Source organism: Mercenaria mercenaria, chromosome 14 (genome assembly GCF_021730395.1).
Source record: "Mercenaria mercenaria strain notata chromosome 14, MADL_Memer_1, whole genome shotgun sequence".
NCBI lineage: Eukaryota > Metazoa > Mollusca > Bivalvia > Venerida > Veneridae > Mercenaria > Mercenaria mercenaria.
The window spans coordinates 58,441,958-58,461,363 of NC_069374.1; the positions used below are offsets into that span (position 1 = coordinate 58,441,958).

General features: G+C 34.8%; 1 protein-coding gene across 9 annotated transcripts in view; it reads left to right on the plus strand.

The window, feature by feature from the left end:
- Positions 1–19,406, plus strand: part of LOC123527870 (agrin-like) — a 336,920-nt gene that overhangs the window by 144,521 nt on the left and 172,993 nt on the right. For all 9 annotated transcript variants that reach the window (XM_053523608.1, XM_053523610.1, XM_053523611.1 and 6 more), the window contains exon 2: positions 16,627–16,659. In XM_053523608.1, the coding sequence (XP_053379583.1) occupies positions 16,627–16,659 (33 nt within the window). The remainder of the gene's footprint in view (positions 1–16,626; positions 16,660–19,406) is intronic.

Genomic DNA, 19,406 nt, shown 5'->3' on the forward strand with positions numbered 1-19,406 from the left:
GGGCAACAGTTCAGGTCTGCTGTTAATAAATTACAGCAGGAAATAAATTACAGCAGGAGAATGTAAGACTGCGAAATGAAAAAGGAGTAAAGCCAGCAGCAGTGAAAACAACAAATAATCCCTGTTCGTATCACATCTGAGTAAAAAGCTAAAACTAACTTGAGACGTCTTATTGGTTTTGTAGTGTAGAATTTTGTATACCACTTTGCCTGGAGTTTAATTTCTAAGTTTTTGTTGAACATATGATTATAGGTTATTAGATTTGTTTCGAGAAATATGCACGAGTTCTGCAGCGGAAATATTGCGCAATTTTAGAAGCGCAATATTATTCCGCGAAAGAACTAGTGTACATATTTCTTGATGCAAATCTAATAATCCTTTTATTAAATAGTATGCATCTATACTTAAAATTATTGCATAAATGATAAAAAAAAAGTGTGATTATACCTAAGCGAAATTGAAAATATCGTCGTTAAAAAAAAACCTTTAAACGCGACGACATACATGAAACTGACGTCACAAATGACGTCACACACCCGACATGATATCTGAACGTGGAATATGGAAAATTATTGACGTTTTAGGTCCTATCGAAACTATAAACGGAGTTATTAAATATGTATGTAATAATAGTCAATATCCAATGGTACCGTTTCACGACATAACTAAATAGGCCTATTTACCACAAAGAACCCGCCCGCTTAGCTCAGTAGGTAGAGCGTCGCTCTATGGATCGCGGGGTCGCGAGTTCGATCCTCGGGCGGGGCGTGTGTTCTCCGTGACTATTTGATAAACGACATTGTGTCTGAAATCATTAGTCCTCCACCTCTGATTCATGTAGGAAAGTTGGCATTACTTGCGGAGAACAGGTTTAACACATGTTGCAGCGAAGGGTCTTGAACATAAATCACTTTTTATGAATGGGTACTAGTTCCATTCATCAGAATTCCGCGGAACAAACCCCAGTAGTACTTAATTTAACCTTCAACCATTAATAAGCAAAACATCATTTTACAAACGCTTGTGTACAGACAAATTGCGCTTGCATTGTGTTATACATTTTGATAACTTTCCAGAGTTATTCGGGATTTGATAAAGTACGGTTGGTATCTCATCTTATTACATCACTAGTAAAAGCTTAAATATGTGTCCATAGAATTGATAGGTCACCTCTAAGTACTTTGATTAGTAGTTATAGATGTGTTTGCTTGATTGCTTTGGGTTTAGTATTTTTCGATAGTATTTCAGTTATATTACGGCGGGGAGTGAACCTTCCAAGTTTACTAACTTATTCTTAGCAAGTAATACATGAATCAGAGACGGAGGACGAATGATTTCAGAGGCAATGTTTGTTATCAGTCGCCAAGGAGAACATGCACCTACCCCGGAAATCGAATTCACCACCTCGCGATCCATAGATCTGCGTATGATTTCAAGTTCGAATGACTTTCATTCATCATTTCGATATGAAGTGTTGAAACAATGTGGCTGGTGCACGGTGAAAGATGAATTACCACTTGTTCAATATTAACGATACCCATTTATCGAACTGCACGTTTTAAGTGATAAACGTGCGATTGAAAACGGTTTTGTACATTTTCCCGTTCATGACCATAATTCAAGATTATGGTATACCTAGGAATTGGGTATAGCATATACAGTGGCGTTTCCCTTCTGGTCTAAGACCAGAGTGGACGGCGACCGATTCTTAAGCAAGCTCAACAGTTGGTTTTTGTATTTATTGCAAAACAAACACAACATATAGGCATTGGAACTAAAACTACAAACTTCAAGTAAGTACTATCAATTATATATAGATAACTGCATCAAAGTTTACAGTCTGAAAAAAATGTTTGAAATATCTATTTCTGAAAAAAAAAAGAATTATCTGAGCTGATCGAAAAAGACATGATCCTGGGTAATATATTTGGAGCATATGGTGTCTCCGATAAAACGTTATCCATTTTTGTAGGTTTTGGTGACTATAATATCTCATGCAAACCATGCACTTTTTACCTCTAGGCATGAAATAAATTATGCAAAATGAATAAAATGTCTTAGACGCTTGCAAAGTTATAAACGCCATTAAAAATCTGCATATATTTTTTATAAATTTTCAACAGCAGTTTTAACATCTTTATTTCTTTATGTAAGCTGTACATTTCTAAGCAAACAGCGTGAAAATAAACACTCTACAAAGCGTTCTCTTCAGCCGTGAACGAATAGCTTTTACTGAAACTGGTTCGTACTGTTAAGATTGCAAAGATATGTTTACATTCCGCATGCCGGATGTCTGCATTGATTGACTGCGACTTTTCCTGTTGGACTTCTGTCCTTGTATTTTCCTTCAAGTACAAAAGTTATTTGAAGACTGAAGCATGCTCGTTTAAATGTTAAATCTTTTTTTTTTTTTTTTTTTTTTTTGGCGGCAAACTAAAGTACAAAGTACAGGATGATAAAGAAGACAGCTATCAAAACACCGATGATAATTGTTGTAATTTTGTCATCTATACAACAAACGTACAATTTATTTGAACAATATGGATAACTTAAGCTTGGAGACGGCCTCCCAAGGTCATCAAGTTTTGAGAGTGCATATATATGTCTATTTAATGGTGTCACATGACATTCGTGGTAACTATAGTCTTTAAAAGACTTTTGCATGTGTTCAAGATCGTTTATCATGTTTGTCAAGTGCTCACATCGTTCTTTGTCTTTGTAGAACAGTGGCGTCCGACTCGCATCCGTTAAAGAACGAATAGGTTTGCCCGATTCAATGTTAAGGAGCTTTCGAAGTATTCCTAACACACATTCACCTTCTGGAGTATCTGTATTTGTGCATTCATAATGATGAAAAATGATTTCAGTTTTTATCATATATGTTGAAACGGACGCCTTCTGAAACTCCCATAAGGATAAACCTCGATATTTCTGTCGAATTAGTTCAGAGTAGTTATTATTTCCATCAATAAGATATTTGCAAATTTTGTACACTTTTCGGTGCTTTGGCGACAAAACATGTTTCATAAAATGTACCTCTGTTTGTGTAAAAGACAATCTGCCATTAACAAGTAAAAAGCTTCCTGTCCGGTTGATTTCTTTCCTGAATTGGTCTGGACACTGGAGGTTTTTGTTGATATAGGTGATATCATTTACACCTGAAACCAACACTGCTGGAACTAAATCTACGTTAATTTCGACACCATTAAGATCGATTCTGAATTTAGCCGATGGGCCTCTTTGTCCAATGTAAACCACGTGAGTTTTGGGACTTTCTTTCAATGAACGACTTGTGCGTGCTTGATCTTTGTATTTTGGACGTTGTCCTGTAAAGAATTCACCTCTCTCATGATAACCCGTTAAGAAATTACGTATCCGATCGTGAATTACTGTGTCATTAAAATATATGTTTGAGTCAATATTCTTACTGCAGTTAAAACGGCCTATTACAAGTATAAAGTCAAATTCATCTGGATAACCATTTTTTGTCTCTTCATAGAAACTACCGACTTTCAAAATCATTCCTGTGAGACGTTCTGCTTTCGTTAAACTATGAAATACATTTCCAATATATATGAGTAGTTTGTTGACATCAGAACTGCTCTCTTTCATTACGTTTTCAACAATTTCTGAAACAACATTCACAACTCTTCTTTCAATGTCATTGATTCGTGCTTCAGTTAAATGAAAAAGAGTGTGTCTGTCGTAAATATCTTGAAGATATTTATCAAGGTTATTTTTCTTCTGCAAATGTTCCTCGTCCTTGTCAGCATCAGAATGATATTTCTCCATTAGTATAACTGTGTCATTTTTATCTGCTGTTTCGTATTTTCCCATTTTGTCCTCCTTTCTGTTCTTAAGATTTGGAAGAGAATTTTTGTACTTCCATTTTCTTTCCTCTTCTTCCGTAACTAATTTACTACAGTAACATATCCCATTTTGATGGTAAAACTTCTTGTTTTCTTTTCTCCCATGTTAAAGATATATTTAACTTAATCCACAATATACGTAGCTAGGTGTATCTTTTTTGTTGATAACCAGTTCGTAACTGTTAAATGTTCTACATGTATACCTCGAATACTAAAATATAAAATTGACCTCGTACCGATGTTTACCCAAACTGATAGTTAATAGACTGTGGAATGCAGTACATGTATGAAAGGTAAATACGTCGGAAAATCCGGTTTAACAGCCCGATGTTTTCGGCAAATGAAAGAAATATGATCTGTCTTATATATATTTGAGTTGTACAACAAAGTTTAAAAGTGATATTAAGAACATAGTTCACTTAAGCATTTTATGGCCTCTGTATACGCAATTTGGATTTTTTTTTAAAAAACAATTGTTATATTTAGAAAAAACAACATTCGGTTTGTACAGCGAATTCAGTTGTTTTAGAAACAAATTTATAATTTTGATCAAAACATGTTACTGAATATTTCTGAAATCACTGACATTTGAAAAGAAATATGAGCAGTTTTGCCGTATTAAGGTCACCTAGGCACACTCAAAGACGACAAAAATATTTTGACCATAGGCCAAGCTTCTTTCAAAGAATTTATGGTCATTTTAATTGTGGTCGACAGCTGTGCTCATATTGAAAATTTCAGATTCTTTCCGAAAGTTAGTTAAAAATTGAAGGTTTCCCAAGGCATACCCTTAAATGTTAAAAGTTTTTACGTCAGATATTTTCTGTGATAATGAATAAAGTGTAAGATATCTCATGCAGCTTGATAAAACAATACTTCTTGACGAAGAAAAAACTTCTTCTCCACTCCATTTTGAGACTTTCAATTTTTAGGCCATTTTGGGGCAAAAGTGAGCCTTCTCTTTTAGATTAACTCATTGCAGTAGTCTGTCTTTCATTATTCATTTTCACATGAAGTAACTTCTTAAGATATAATAAACGCTTCATCTAAAGACGTAGTAAGAAGTTGATATTTATAAAGTGTATTTTACATCTATATGATTAAGCGTATTTTGGAAGTTTCCATTTTATTTAGAGCCTGAGTATTAATAAGCCTAAAGTTGCAAAACTTGAAAATATCATATTTCGATTAAATAGCAAAAATGTTAGTTTTATCCTCTTTCTTAATGCAATTGCCAGAACTCACTTAAAAGTAATCAGTCAGTTACTAGTAAGTTACTTTAAGGACCCTGAAATAAAGTAGTTGCTTCCAAAACCCGCATGCATATTTACGAAGTTCAATTTATGACAATGGGCTAGTATATTATCATTTTTATTCATAATGGTAAAAATAAATTACTCTTTTTCCTTTTAGAGAGGTCGATATAATCAATCATCGACCTAAAAACCCCGACCTAAAAAAAGTTCATTCAGTCGAAGCGAGGGCTTCCATAAATAAGATTAATACTCTAAGACTTAATGTTTTTGGAGTGTATTTTTATTTTTTATTTTTTTATTTTTATTTTTATTTTTTATTTTTTTAGGGGGAGTGGGGGTGGGGGTGGGTGGGTAATTTCGATTTTAATAAAATATTTTCTGTTATTATGTAGACATTATTCAAGTGTTATACTACATGAAGCAGATCGTTCGGTACTGAAAAAACAAGAGCTGTTTTTTACATATTTAACTTTATAAATAAAAAACATTCTGCATGAGAACCTTCGTTATATATTCACCATGTCTGTATGCAAACATTATGAAAGAAAGGCAGGAGGAAACGTTGATCACCACAAAGTTGTTGTTTCCTCACTCCAAGACAATTTCGATGAGAGCGATAATTTTTTATCAATTCCCTGTTATTTCCATCGGTAATTTAACATAATGGTTTATAATAACATAATTACCCATGCAAGTTGCCGTACAGTCTCTGGATTATTTTCGAGAGCATTATAAAATCAAGTGTTTTGTCCTATTTAAAGAATAAATTGATAGTTTTAGCAAATCCAGATGAATGTTCATTTGTACTTTGTTTTTTTTAAGCATTGTCCAGTTATTTAGTTATGAACTGACCGTAGTGAACATTTGACATTATTGAACGAGACATGAATATCATATTTGAGCCGCACCATGAGAAAACCAACATAGTGCATTTGCGACCGCGCAGTCTGGTCAGGATCCATGCTGTTCACTTTCAAGCCTATTGCAATTAGAGAAACCGTTAGCGAACAGCATGGACGACATACATAAAATTGACTTCGCAAATGACGTCACACACCCGACATGAAAGAAAGTCAATATGGAAAAATATTGACGTTTCAGGTTCTATCGAAACTAAACGGAGTTATTAAATAAGTATAACGGCGGGGAGTGGACCTTTCAAGTTTACTAACTTGTTCTTAGCAAGAAACACATGAATCAGAGATGGAGGACGAATGATTTCAGGGGCAATGTTTGTTATCAGTCGCCACGGAGAACATACACCTCGCCCGGAAATCGAATTCACGGCCTCGCGATCCCTAGATCTGCGCTCTCCTATAAGGAATAAGGTCAGTAATTCGGTCGAAAATGTGCTTCCGTGGTCGAAAGAAGTCCATAATAAATAGATCCTAGTTATCCCATTTTTGCGCAAATTCGTGTAGAACGAGTGCTTTAATCAAACTTTTTCACTGCTAGAATACATTCTGCATGAAATGAGACGGTTTTCATGTTCATACACCCCACATGGCAAGTTTTGCAGATCGAAACCAGAAGTAGGTGTTTATTGCGCGGACGAGAGCAAATATGCGCCATTTTTAGGATAGCAGACCACAACTGACTGGCATTTCACTAGGAACTATTCAACCCCCTATTTTCTTTTCATTTTTTCGTTTATTTTGGATAGAACTTTCATGAAAAATAGGTGTAGGAAAAAGTGATGTTCTCTAAAGATACATAAAGAGGACCTGAAGTTGTCGTTTTTTATATGAAACAAAGAAGGATTTGATTTACTGACCTTTAACCTATAAGCGGGCGGTGGTAATAAAGATCTGATTTAAGCTTTAGTAATTCGACATATACTCATCGGGAAAGAGGCGATATCGTTTTATTTAGAACAGTATTTTCTAATCGGATATAACTTTCACAGGTTCGTGCGAACGATATAAACACAGCTTAAAATCATTTACTGATAACTGACACGTGATTAACATGAAATAGCCTACTTTAGGAAATAATTGTTTCCTTCTTACGACCGCCTTACAACATACAAGGCTAAATGTACCTATGATTCTAGACTTGTTAAAGACGTAATTGTCACCGGAAATGCTCACAGTTTCAAAGATATGGAAGGAAATAAAACAGACATTTCAGATAGTAAGGAATGAGAAAATAGTGACTATAGTTCATAGAGAAATCTGAAAATGGCAAGAGTCTTAAAACGGACTGTAAAAAAGCTCTCTAAAGTATGGCAGTTTTTGGAAAACTGATTTATTAATCTTCTCTGTTCAGTAGTCGGAATATCAACATTCAAAGTAAATATTAGAACACTTAAGTCATAAACAATGCATATATCGTCTACGTTGGTGTCGAATCTGTTCAAACTTAGGTTAGGGTACAAACAGGTACCTGAGCAAGCACATGCACTATCAAAATAAAGAATATTGAAATTTTGCGAACGCAGCAGGGAACTCGCAAAATACATTTCTGAAATTCTATGAAATGTCGATTATTTTCACCTGTATAAAGGGATTTCCGACTAATCATGTAATTGATCAGAGCTAAATGTGTATATACAATTTCAACGTGTATGACTACTTGTAGATATATTGGAAGCTCAACCAGTCTATTATAAGTTCAGAATGAATTGTCTAGGATGTTTTTTTATTTCTGTAACGAGTCGCTTATTATAATTTGTGTTATCAAATTTATCAGGGCATTCGATACTAGAAGCGTACTCTTTTATATTATCATTCTTTCCAAACAAAACACTAAATGACTGTTCGTTTAATCTCTTTCTACTTTAAAAGTTCGATTAGATGTTGAAATCCGGTGGCATTAATTTGATTTAAGAGCAGGCAACATTTATTATTAATCTTTTAAGTGACAGCTGATTTACATTATTGAGGTTTGTTTTAACAGTTTAGTGATCGTTTCATGAATAATTAATTCACCCCGCGTTCTTGCTTCACATAAAGATTAACATGAAATTGATTAAAGACCAAGATAGGAAATAGACCAAATTTTGTTTTACTGAGAAAATGCACTAAACTACAATTAATGAAGTATTTGAGTCGTGCCATGGGAAAACCAACATAGTGGGTTTGCGACCAGCATGGATCCAGACCAGCCTGCGCATCCGCGTAGTCTGGATCCATGCTGTTCGCTTTTAAAGCCTCTTGGAATTGGAGAAACTGTTAGCGAACAGTATGGATCCTGACCAGACTGCGCAGATGCGCAGGCTGGTCTGGATCCATGCTGGTCGCAAACCCACTATGTTTGTTTTCTCATGGCACGGCTCATTTTACGGAAGGACGTGGGGGTGGGGGTGATATTCAGTCTTGATGATCTTGCCTCCTTTTCATTCAATAGCATCCCGATTTTATTTTTTATCGCTTCCTACAACATAGACTTTATATTTCATTTTCCTTGAATCTCAACACTCATTATAACCTACGTATTCAAGAAAGTTGCCTTACAGTATCTTGTTTTGCTTGTCTTTTGTTTGGAACATTAAAAAACTCAGCCATGTAAGGAATGCATAAACGATTTCTTGAATGTTCCTTTTAAGACATAGACTGATTATTTATTAATGAACTGATTGTAGTGTAGTAGTAATAGGTTATTAGAATTGTATCGAGAAATGTGTACGAGTTCTGCAGCGGAAGTATTGCGCGATTTTAGGAGCGCAATATCATTCCGCGAAAGAACGAGATGCAAATCTACTAATCGTTGTATAACATACACACATTTACGATTATTATATAAATCGTATAGATTTGTTCTTTAGATTGAGTAAAAATGAAAATATCGTCGTTAAGAGCTTTTTAACGCGTAAAACATGAATGATTTGACGTAACATAGGACGTCACGCCCCCGATATGAAATTTGAACGTCAATATAGGGATAACGCATGTTTTTTCGTGTTATAACGTCTGCAGAATCCCGAGGGATTGGTTGGTGCCCGAGCCCGTAGGGCGAGGGTACCAACGTATCCCAAGGGATTCTGCAGGAGTTATAACATGAAATGAACATGCGCTAACGCTATTCTAGCATAAAACGCGGAAAAAATATTAATAAATGAATACATCCTACCTCAACGTCATTAAATTTCCATGAAATGCGCGGGAATGTCTGAGTTGTTTTTTACGTTGACGTCATTTTGTTTTGAATTATCCGTTTTGGGGCCGAATGACGTTTATGTTTTGCCACGGAACTCACATATATAAAAAGGTGTTATAACAGCACGTGAGCGCGAGAATCTCTCTGTTTACACACGTTTTCTCTCCTGTTAAAACACCCCCGAAATGTGACAATAACAGCAGTTTAATGCTAGAATGTGGAAAATTATGACATACTGATTTATAAACTCCATGGGGTAAGTTTCAATGGAACCTAAAACGTCCATATTTTTCGATATTGACGTTCAAATTTCATATCGGGTGTATGATCTCATTTGTGACGTAAATTTCATGTATCTCGTTGCGTTTAAAAGTTCTTTTGCGACGATATTTTTTTCAGTTTTACTCAGGTTTAAGAACAATTTCGTATCATTTTTATAATACTTTTAAGTTATAAATGCTAAAATGTAAAACTACTATATAAGTACAAGTTACATGTATATAAAATGATAATATAGAGCAGAAGAATTTTGCTTCAGGAATAGAAGAAAGTTTTGACATTTTGAAATCAAAATATAAACATTAATGTACGTCATTCCGTGAGTACAATTTATGACAACAAAAGGAGTTCTCGTCATTTGCATTTTGCGCGTACTAGAGGTTTACTCTAAACATTAAATGACTATTTAAGGAGAAGAATTCTATAAGACATGTCTTTCATTCTTATCCTTTCCTTAGTATCATGTTAACTTGTTGTTGTAAATATACAAATCTATGTTATGTACTCTTGGGAATAAATATGTTTAAACTAAATGACTATCAGCCTATTAAAAACATAAAAGACCCTATCCCAATTTTAATATCTATTTTAGTTCCATTGATATTTTATTTTTTTACATCACCTGTCTTTTGATATGGAGCGTGTTGACATACAGCATACGCACAGTAGGCCCGCAACAAAAAGATGCTGTAACGGAAAAATATTGTAGAGTGGTTGCACCAAAAATCCACCAAGTACAATACAGAAAAAAATACGTATTCGCAATTTTCCAATAACTGATATGATTTACACGATTTTAACGAACCAAGTAAACAGAATCTAAATTATTTGCTGGCATCTGACACGTGATCAACATAAAATAGCACTTTGTATCAGTTCAGAATCGGAAAATAATTGTTTCGTCAATGGAGACAAAAACGAATGAAAACCGGTTACAGGTTTTAAATATAGCTTGTCACATGATGTCGTAAAACAAGTTATCATTGAAGAAAAAAACTGTAACCGGATGTGTTTAGATCTGCAACGTTATTGAAGAGACATTTCGTGTTGTCAATATCTTGCAGAATAAATAAGGTGTAAATGCAGTTTGGGGAGAGGAATGATCAGAATGGTCTGTTGCGAAAACATATGACAAATCGTACACCTAAAAACATGACATGAGCCGTACCATGAGAAAACAAACATAGTGGCTTTGCGACCAGCATGGATCCAGACCAGCCTGCGCATCCGCGTAGTCTGGTCAGGATCCATGCTGTTCGCTAATAGGTTCTCTAATTGCTATAGGTTTTGAAAGCGAAGCGCATGGATCCTGACCAGACTGCGCGGATGCGCAGGCTGGTCTGGATCCATGCTGGTCGCAAACCCACTATGTTGGTTTTCCTATGGCACGGCTCACATCTTACTTTGTCCCGTGATAACATATAGTAAGTAAAACATTAAAGTAAAGGTAACAGCAATGTTAGGGCGTTGCATGCGAGGTCAGGGTGGCAAAATAGTAACAAAGAGCGCATTCTCTTTATCAATGCAAAGAACAATCTATTTCCAAGTAAGTAAACCAGTTAAAAGAGACAGTAATATTGTTTTTATATAAACATAAGGACTTTAACGTTTCCATAATTTTGCCTGTATATCCCTTTACACAAATTACATTGTTTACATTTTAAGAATACTTGACTAATCGTACATTTTAGCAGGTCTTTGTTTTTGCGTAAATAGTTTGTACCTTGGCTTATAAGCAATTATGCAGACCTCTCAGATATAATCAGAAGATGGAGATCGACCAGTACGTGAAACATTTGAATTCAACTACTCTACTGAATTCTGTTATTTCGCCTGATCATTGATTGTATTAAAGCTAAATATTAATTCACTGTTCATTTGAATCTTTCAGTCTAATTTTTGCTGGAAAAGTTCAGTGGAGTACTGAAATCTTGTGGCCTTATCTGATTTAAGAGCTTGCAATATTGATTATTAATCTGTAAAGTGACAGCTGATTCACTTTATTGAACTTTGTTTCAACAATTTAGAGATCGTTTCCTGAATAATTAATTGAGCCGCATCATGAGAAAACCAACATAGCGCATTTGCGACCAGCATGGATTTAGACCGGCCTGCGCACCCTCACAGTCTGGTCAGGATCCATGCTGTTCGCTTTCAAAGCCTGTTGGAAATAGAGAAACTGTAAGCGAACAGCATGGATCCTGACCAGACTGCGCGGATGCAGTTCTGGTCGCAAATGCACTGTGTTGGTTTTCTAGTGGTGCGGCTCAATTTAGCACATGTTCTTGCATCACACAAAGCGGATCAAAATCCTAGGAACCAAGTGTGTATAAAGGCATTTTTCTCCTGAAATGTGGTACACTTAATACAGTATTTGATGCAAAAATAGGGACGATCAAGTATTTTGTTTCTTTTCGTTATCTCGTTCCGATTGTTTTCTCGTTCCGACATAGTATCTCCAATTCATCTTTCTCTCCTATCAAAGATAAAAAATTTACTGAAGTTCATTTTAACAGTTTAACAACCCTTTTATTGAATAATGTATTCATCCATGCATCATGTAATGATTCGTTCGATATCTACTAAAATACCATAAAGGGAATAGTATAGTGCACATGACGAAATGTGCTATGAAAAGTAAAGAGGGAACATCCAAGTTTGTTTCACTTCATTTACTAAGACATGCAGTGTCTAATACATATGAGCCGTGCCATGAGAAAACCAACATAGTGGCTTTGCGACCACCAAGGATCCAGACCAGCCTGCGCATCCGCGCAGTCTGGTCAGGATCCATGCTGTTCGCTAATAGTTTCTCCAATTCCAATAGGCTTTAAAAGCGAACAGCATAGAGCCTGACCAGACTGCGCGGATGCGCAGGCTGGTCTGGATCCATGCTGGTCGCATACCCACTATGTTGATTTTCTCATGGCGCGGCTCATATTTTGTTCCATATGTAAGACATATACTGCTTAATTGTATTTTATTTCATCACGCTCATGAAACACATTTTCTGCACCTACATTCTCTGTCTTGTTTGCCAGTTACAGATTATTCTATCTCGTTTCCGACTCTATTTGTGCCACTGGTTCCTAAACGAGTAAAGTTTTTATTCTTTGCTAGATATATTCTAAATAAATTAACATAACTTTTTTCCCCAAGGATTCATCTATTTTTTGCGTCTACGTGGTGATTATGTCTATCTACTAAGAAACTGTTTTACATGGTTACCCCAAAAGCCTACGTTTATAATTTGTTAGTTCCCATAATTCTCAGTCCAACTCTTTTAGAGCTGCATTCTTTTCCGCTTCTTAATATGCTTTGGCAGGTACGTTTGCTTTTAACTGTCAACTCGAACTTCTTATTGTTGGTCCTCATCAGAAAGATTCTTTTACTTCTGCCTTTTGGTTTAAATGGTTACTTCGATACCATTTCGTGAGAAGGAGATAGAACAAGTTACGCCGAAGCATTTATTTATGGGTACGGGTTTACAAAGTAGTTCTATAGGATTTTATGTTCTCAGTTTACAAAGTAAAAACAAAGTTATTGTTAAACTTTAAATATTCTCAGTTTACAAAGTAATAACAAAGTTTAAATGTTAACAAAGTTTACAAAATAATAACAAATGTATACTTAAAGTTTATATGTTCTCACTTTACAAATATTTTCTGTTCTCAGTTTACAAAGTAATAACAAAGTTATACATAACGTTTATATGTTCTCAATTCACAAAGATGTTATGTTCTCAATTTACAAAGTAATAGCAAAGTTATACTTAAAGTTTATATGTTCTCAATTCACAAAGATGTTATGTTCTCAATTTACAAAGTAATAGCAAAGTTTTACTTTAAGTTTATATGTTCTCAATTCACAAAGATGTTATGTTCTCAATTTACAAAGTAATAACAAAGTTATACTTAAAGTTTAATGTGAACAAAGTTTTACAAAAATAACAAAGTTATACTTTTAGTTTATATGTTCTCAGTTTACAAAGATTATCTGGCCTTAGTTTACAAAGCACATGTTTTAACAAAGTTATACTTAATAAGTTTTATACATTCTCAGTTTACAATCTATAAACCACTATCCTAGATAGTCTCTGTCTGCGATGAAACATTTCACAATATAATACATGTACTAACAGAAGAGAATGCCGCAACTTAAAAAGGAACACTTACAGATCAAAATCAGATGCCACATTAACATTACTATACTAAGATAGGGAGCCTTACATTACATTTTGTGGACATATTATTCAACTGCAAATAAGGAATGCTAATAGGATGTGATATTTGATTAACAGATATCTCTTGACGGAAATGGATTTCCATTTTGTCTTGAATCTAGTGACAAAAGAACATAGAAAAAAGGAAATGGAATTGTACACTAACGAACATCAGTGGGACAATGTTTCACTCGGTTGTGTAAAATAGCATATTTTAGGATGAATTAGGTAACATTCTATAGGATATGTAAATCAAGACGAATACATTAAAGAAATGAGAGTGTTATGTGGTTGTACGCAGATGCCCGCCTGTGATGCAATAATGCACGAAGGGGCACCTATGTTCTTTCTCCACCATCAATATATGACATTTAATTGTGTCGGTGCGACGTTAAACCAATCAAAATCGGCCTACTAGTAGGCACTTTGGAATTTTGGCCCTTGCATTACCGAAAATCGCTCAGTACACACTTGTCCGCACTCTAAGTCGAAGAACTGCACTAGACTTGAACAAAATGTGTTTGCCAATAAGTCCTCGTCCAAGTTCGATAACTAGCCATATCGGCCAAGTACTTCAGAATTATGGCCCTTGAATTACCGAAAATCACTCTGTACACAGATGCCAGTGATACAAGTATTAGTGCATGGTTGACTCATAACTATTCAGATGATTAGGCAGTTGCGGGAGACATGCGCTTTTCTAAAAAGCAGCTCTAGTTCTATATAGTGAATTTGTTAAAAAAAAAAAAAGACCAGAAAATTAGACGGAGGTTCAAAATAAAAGGGTTTAGCATGCATGGAACAGGAAACTGATTTCGAATGTGTTCGGCTTTAGTGAATTTTACGAAGACAGATCAACCTAGAGTTGTAATGACCCTTTTATATCAAACTGTAAAAATATGTCTTCAATATCTGTCATCTTCTGTAATATCTTACCCTACAATTGTGACAATTCGAGCGCTAATATGGCATGATTGGTCACCTAGGAAACAATTTACAACTGATTGAGGAAATTTGTGTTTGAGATTATATGTCCATACTGATAGCTTCATCCAATACGTGTAAAAGTCTTTTTCGTGGACAATTCATCTAGTTTAAATTTAGCTTCCTTTAGATGGTTATTGGTATTGTGTACCTTTACAGGATTAAATCTGAGTAAATAAAATTTACATGTGTTAGAAGATCTTTTGGAGGCATCAATCGCAATCAATTTGAATAAGGCAAACTCAGTTTGATTGAGTCTAACGTATTGTGCTACACCCGTATCGCACAATAGCAAACGGAACTCTGTTATACAAAGCTTGTCAGCCGAAACATTTTCCTCAGTGATCTCACGTGACCCACTGTAATCACGTAATAAGATTAAACGAACCATATTTGCAGTCTATTTGACTAGACTTATACGGCTTCGAAGGAAACGCCACCTTACGTAATAACATCAAAAATATTTCATTCCAAAGTAGACTTCCCAACTCACAGCTCAAGATACCACAGGATAGCACAAACATCTTTTAGAAATAGCGCCATCATTTGAAAGCACATCTAAACATGCAGAAAACTCAATCAGAATCAGTAACATCAAAATTACCGTAATTTGAGCCGCACCATACGAAAACCAGCATAGTGCAAGTGCGACCAATATGGATCCAGACCAGCCTGCGTATCCACGCAGTCTGGTCATGATCCATGCTGTTCGCTAACGCCTTTTCTAACTGCAATTGGCTTTAAATGCGAAAAGCATGGATCCTGACCAGACTGCGCGGATTTTCTATTCGCAAATCTGGATCCTGCAATTACTCAAAAAGTATTCAAGCTAGGTTCATAAAACTTTGTATGTTAATAGAGGGCAATATGTACATTATGCACGTACATGACTTATGCTTGTCATATGTCAAGATAACTATTGAAGGTCAAGTAAAAATTGTTTCCCTTCATAACTTTTATATGCATTGATTTATTATCTTAGTGCTAGATACAAATGATGAGACAATGTGTTAACACATGAGCTATGCTTGTCGGTTAAAGGTCAATGTTACGTTTTAAGGTCATGTAAAACTTTGCTTCTACTCCATAACTTTTATATGCATTGAAGGATTTTATTGCTACACAGAAATTGTCCCCATGATTAGACATGACCCATGGTTTACCAATCAAAGGTCAAGGTCACTTTTATGTACGTTGATGGAATGTCTTCGTATTGCACACAGATGTTCCCCATGATGAGACAATGTGTCACGTACATGATGTTTCTTGAAGGTCAAGGTCACTATTGAAATTTAAGTACAAATATTTGTTGTTTCTTAGTGTATTAATGCCTTCAAGCATTTTAGTCCACTGTTGCCAGCAACCAAAAGGGACGAACACTAATAAAGATTTCCACCTGTATAGGACATCCGTATTACTACTACAATACTCTGTCACTTTTTGTACTTTTATTTGTAATGTCATATCAACGTCACCAGAATGTTTTAATATCAATGCTGGCTTTATTTTTTTATTGATAGGAATACCCTAGGTAGCATAAAAGAACCATCGTTTGTTCAAATTTTGTAACATGTCAGACAAAATTGAAACTTTTCATTAAATAGAATATTACACCGAAACAGTGATATTTCTAGCAGTACAGCTGACGTTCCAGATTGTTCAAAAGGAGATTGTTTGTTGTGGATTTCAAGTTTTTAGCAATCCCTTATATATTGAAAAGAATTATTACAACTAAAAAGTGAACGTACAGGGACAACTGGGGTCTTTACCAACCACCAAAATTTGAGAAAGTCGTCATATAATCTATATTATATTACTTCGTGAATGGTTTTTTGTGTGTCAATGACTAAATCTGTAAGACTTCTATGATACGGATAAATACCAACGAACTAATATTTGTATTTTTCTTTCATTTCAGATTTTGTATTTGACGAGCCTCCACCATCTAAATGTAAGTTTTATTGATTAATATAAGTTTTATTGAATATTGTAATTTTTACGTAATTTTGTAAGACTCCTTTGTGTGACATAAAGATTTGCTCGTGTCTTTAATATCCCACTCCCAGACTAAATTTGCCAATTTAGATGCCTTCCCAAAAAGACACAACGACATTTCCTGACATTTTGGTAATGAAACATCCCGGTCCATGATTGACAAATCGCTCTACTGCGTGATTCAAGGTCATTACTTGAACGGTTGATTTGCTGATGTCAGGACTTGAATCGCTTGAAACATTCAATTTTACAGGCAATTGCATGCGATATCGCGGGTCTTCCAATTGACTTGCATGTCTCAAAATACATCATGACTTAATATGATTTGGGCTTAATGTAGCAATACATAGTTTTAAGTAGTTTGGGAGGATATTACCTCATTCAAGATTGTTTCAATCCGTGGATTTGCGTGTGTCTCAACGTCGTTATATGTGAGAGAGAAAATAAACATCCGTTAAGTATTGACTGTTAAAAAAAAGTGACAGCGATAACGTGCTTTATTCAGTGACGCACTCTTATCTTGTGAAAAGAGATAAATGTGTATATTTAAACAGTACAAAAACTCCCCAAAATATATTTATTCTATATTTGATGTACTGACAGTAGATCACAAGTTTATAAAAATGCTTTGTTCAAATACAATAAAATTTTAGGATAGTAAAGTAATGCAGTAACATTATTCTTTTCAATGTACACTTTGCAGTAGTTTTAAAAGTGCAAATATATACATGTTTTTCTAGGATCGTTGGAAGACGTCGTCCGTCAATTCATTCGTCGTCTATAATTTCCTCCTAAACCAGGAAAACATTTTAAACAAAATTCACAGAGTGTTCCCTAGATGGTTTCCGTACAGTTTTCTTCAAATCTAGGTATCCTTACTGGATTCTAGTTGTCATGGCAACCGAAAGAAAAAAACTTTTAAATCTCCTTTTCACAAATTGCCAGCCTGATTTTGAAATAATTTCACAGAAGAGTTCATTTGGTGATTCTCTACCAAATTCTTTTATATCATTCAGTTTTTCTGCTCTAACCTGTGTACTTGATAGGCCAGTAAATTTTTTACGCTATTGTATTTTGTTTTATGTTTTGATCTTCTTACCCATAATTTAAAACGCTACGTACCTTATTACCGTAATGTAAGTTTAGATTCATTCTACAATAGCTCAGTTACAATTTTTATTTAACATTATATAGATGCTTTTATGTAAAGCACTTTTGAACGTATTTTATATTATATTATATGAAAAGAGTGCTATATAATGAGGTTAATTAATATAATAATAATAATGATAATATTAATTGACAAAGGCAGGGTTTATATAGCTTTCTCTGTACGGCTATATGGAAAACCTTGAAAAATTTCTTCTCTGAGACTGCTGGCCAGATTTCGAAATAATTCCACAGCAATGTTCCTGAAGTTACCCGCCTCTAAAACTTCTAGCTCGTTTTGACAATTATTATAGCTGAACAGAAATGATTCATTGGTGACTGTCAGCTAGATTCTTTCAAGTCATTCTATTCGCTATGAAAATATGGCCGCTAAGAGCGTGGTTATTTTTACCTGTATGGTTATGTAAAAAAAATCTACTTCTTTAAAATTGCTGGCCCGATTTCAAAATAATTTCTCAACAATTTAGCTTTAATGCACCCATATCAAATTGTTTAATAATTCCCTTTTTTCGATATAAACGAGACTGCAAGAGCGCAGAGATAGTGGCCACTTATGGTTATATGGAATACTTTAAGTTGTTTTTTACGTTAAAAACATGGCCCAAGGGGGCGGGCAAGTTTTTCCCTATGCTGCTTCATGGAAAACGTTAAATATCTTCTCATACATGTCATATGAAACTGCCGGCTTAGTTCTTAAAATGGTTTCACAGGAATATCCTGTGTCAGTATATTCTGTTGTGTTAAAAGCTAGGAGTCGGGTCTGTATTTTCTATACGGCTATATGGAAAATATGGGAACGGTTCTCCTCTCAAATCGCTTGTTCGATTTCAGAATAATTTGAGAGCGGCTCTGTACCAGTGTCCTTCAATCCATGATGTTTTGTGATAAAACTTGCTGCCTAAGAATTAAACTTAGTCTAGTGTTATCTATTTTGCTAAATGGAAAAACTACAAAATAACCTCTACTCCTCTGAAACTGATAAGTGAAATTCAGTATAATTTCACACAAAATTTTTCACAAAATTAATGTTCATAGATTGACTCGCTACCAAATTTCTTCAAGGATATGATTACTTTTACCTCTCACCCCGTGTCCAACTTGAATTTTTAATATTGATTTTTAGTATCCCATGTCATCATTCCTCACGTCCAGGTAAAAGTAAAAGTAATTCAATGCGGCCATTCAAATGTGTGTTCTTATATCATACAGAAAACGTCGTTTTCTTTTTGTCATGATTTTTCTGCTTCTGATTATGCAGGTGTACTTTTGTAACGTCTCAAAACTTGGTTGAGGGAGTATAATAATTAATACACAAATTTCAGTATGTTATCATGAAAATATGTATATATACCTGTTTAAGAAAAATGGACGTAATCATATGATTGCGAATGTGTCTATCCTTCTACCAGTCGGTCCTGTCGTCATATTTCTTGTTCGAAGCATAACTTATTAACCATTCAATGTTTGAACTTTGAACTTGGCATATTTATCTGTGGTGATGATTACACAATGTACAGGGCAGACATACAAGGT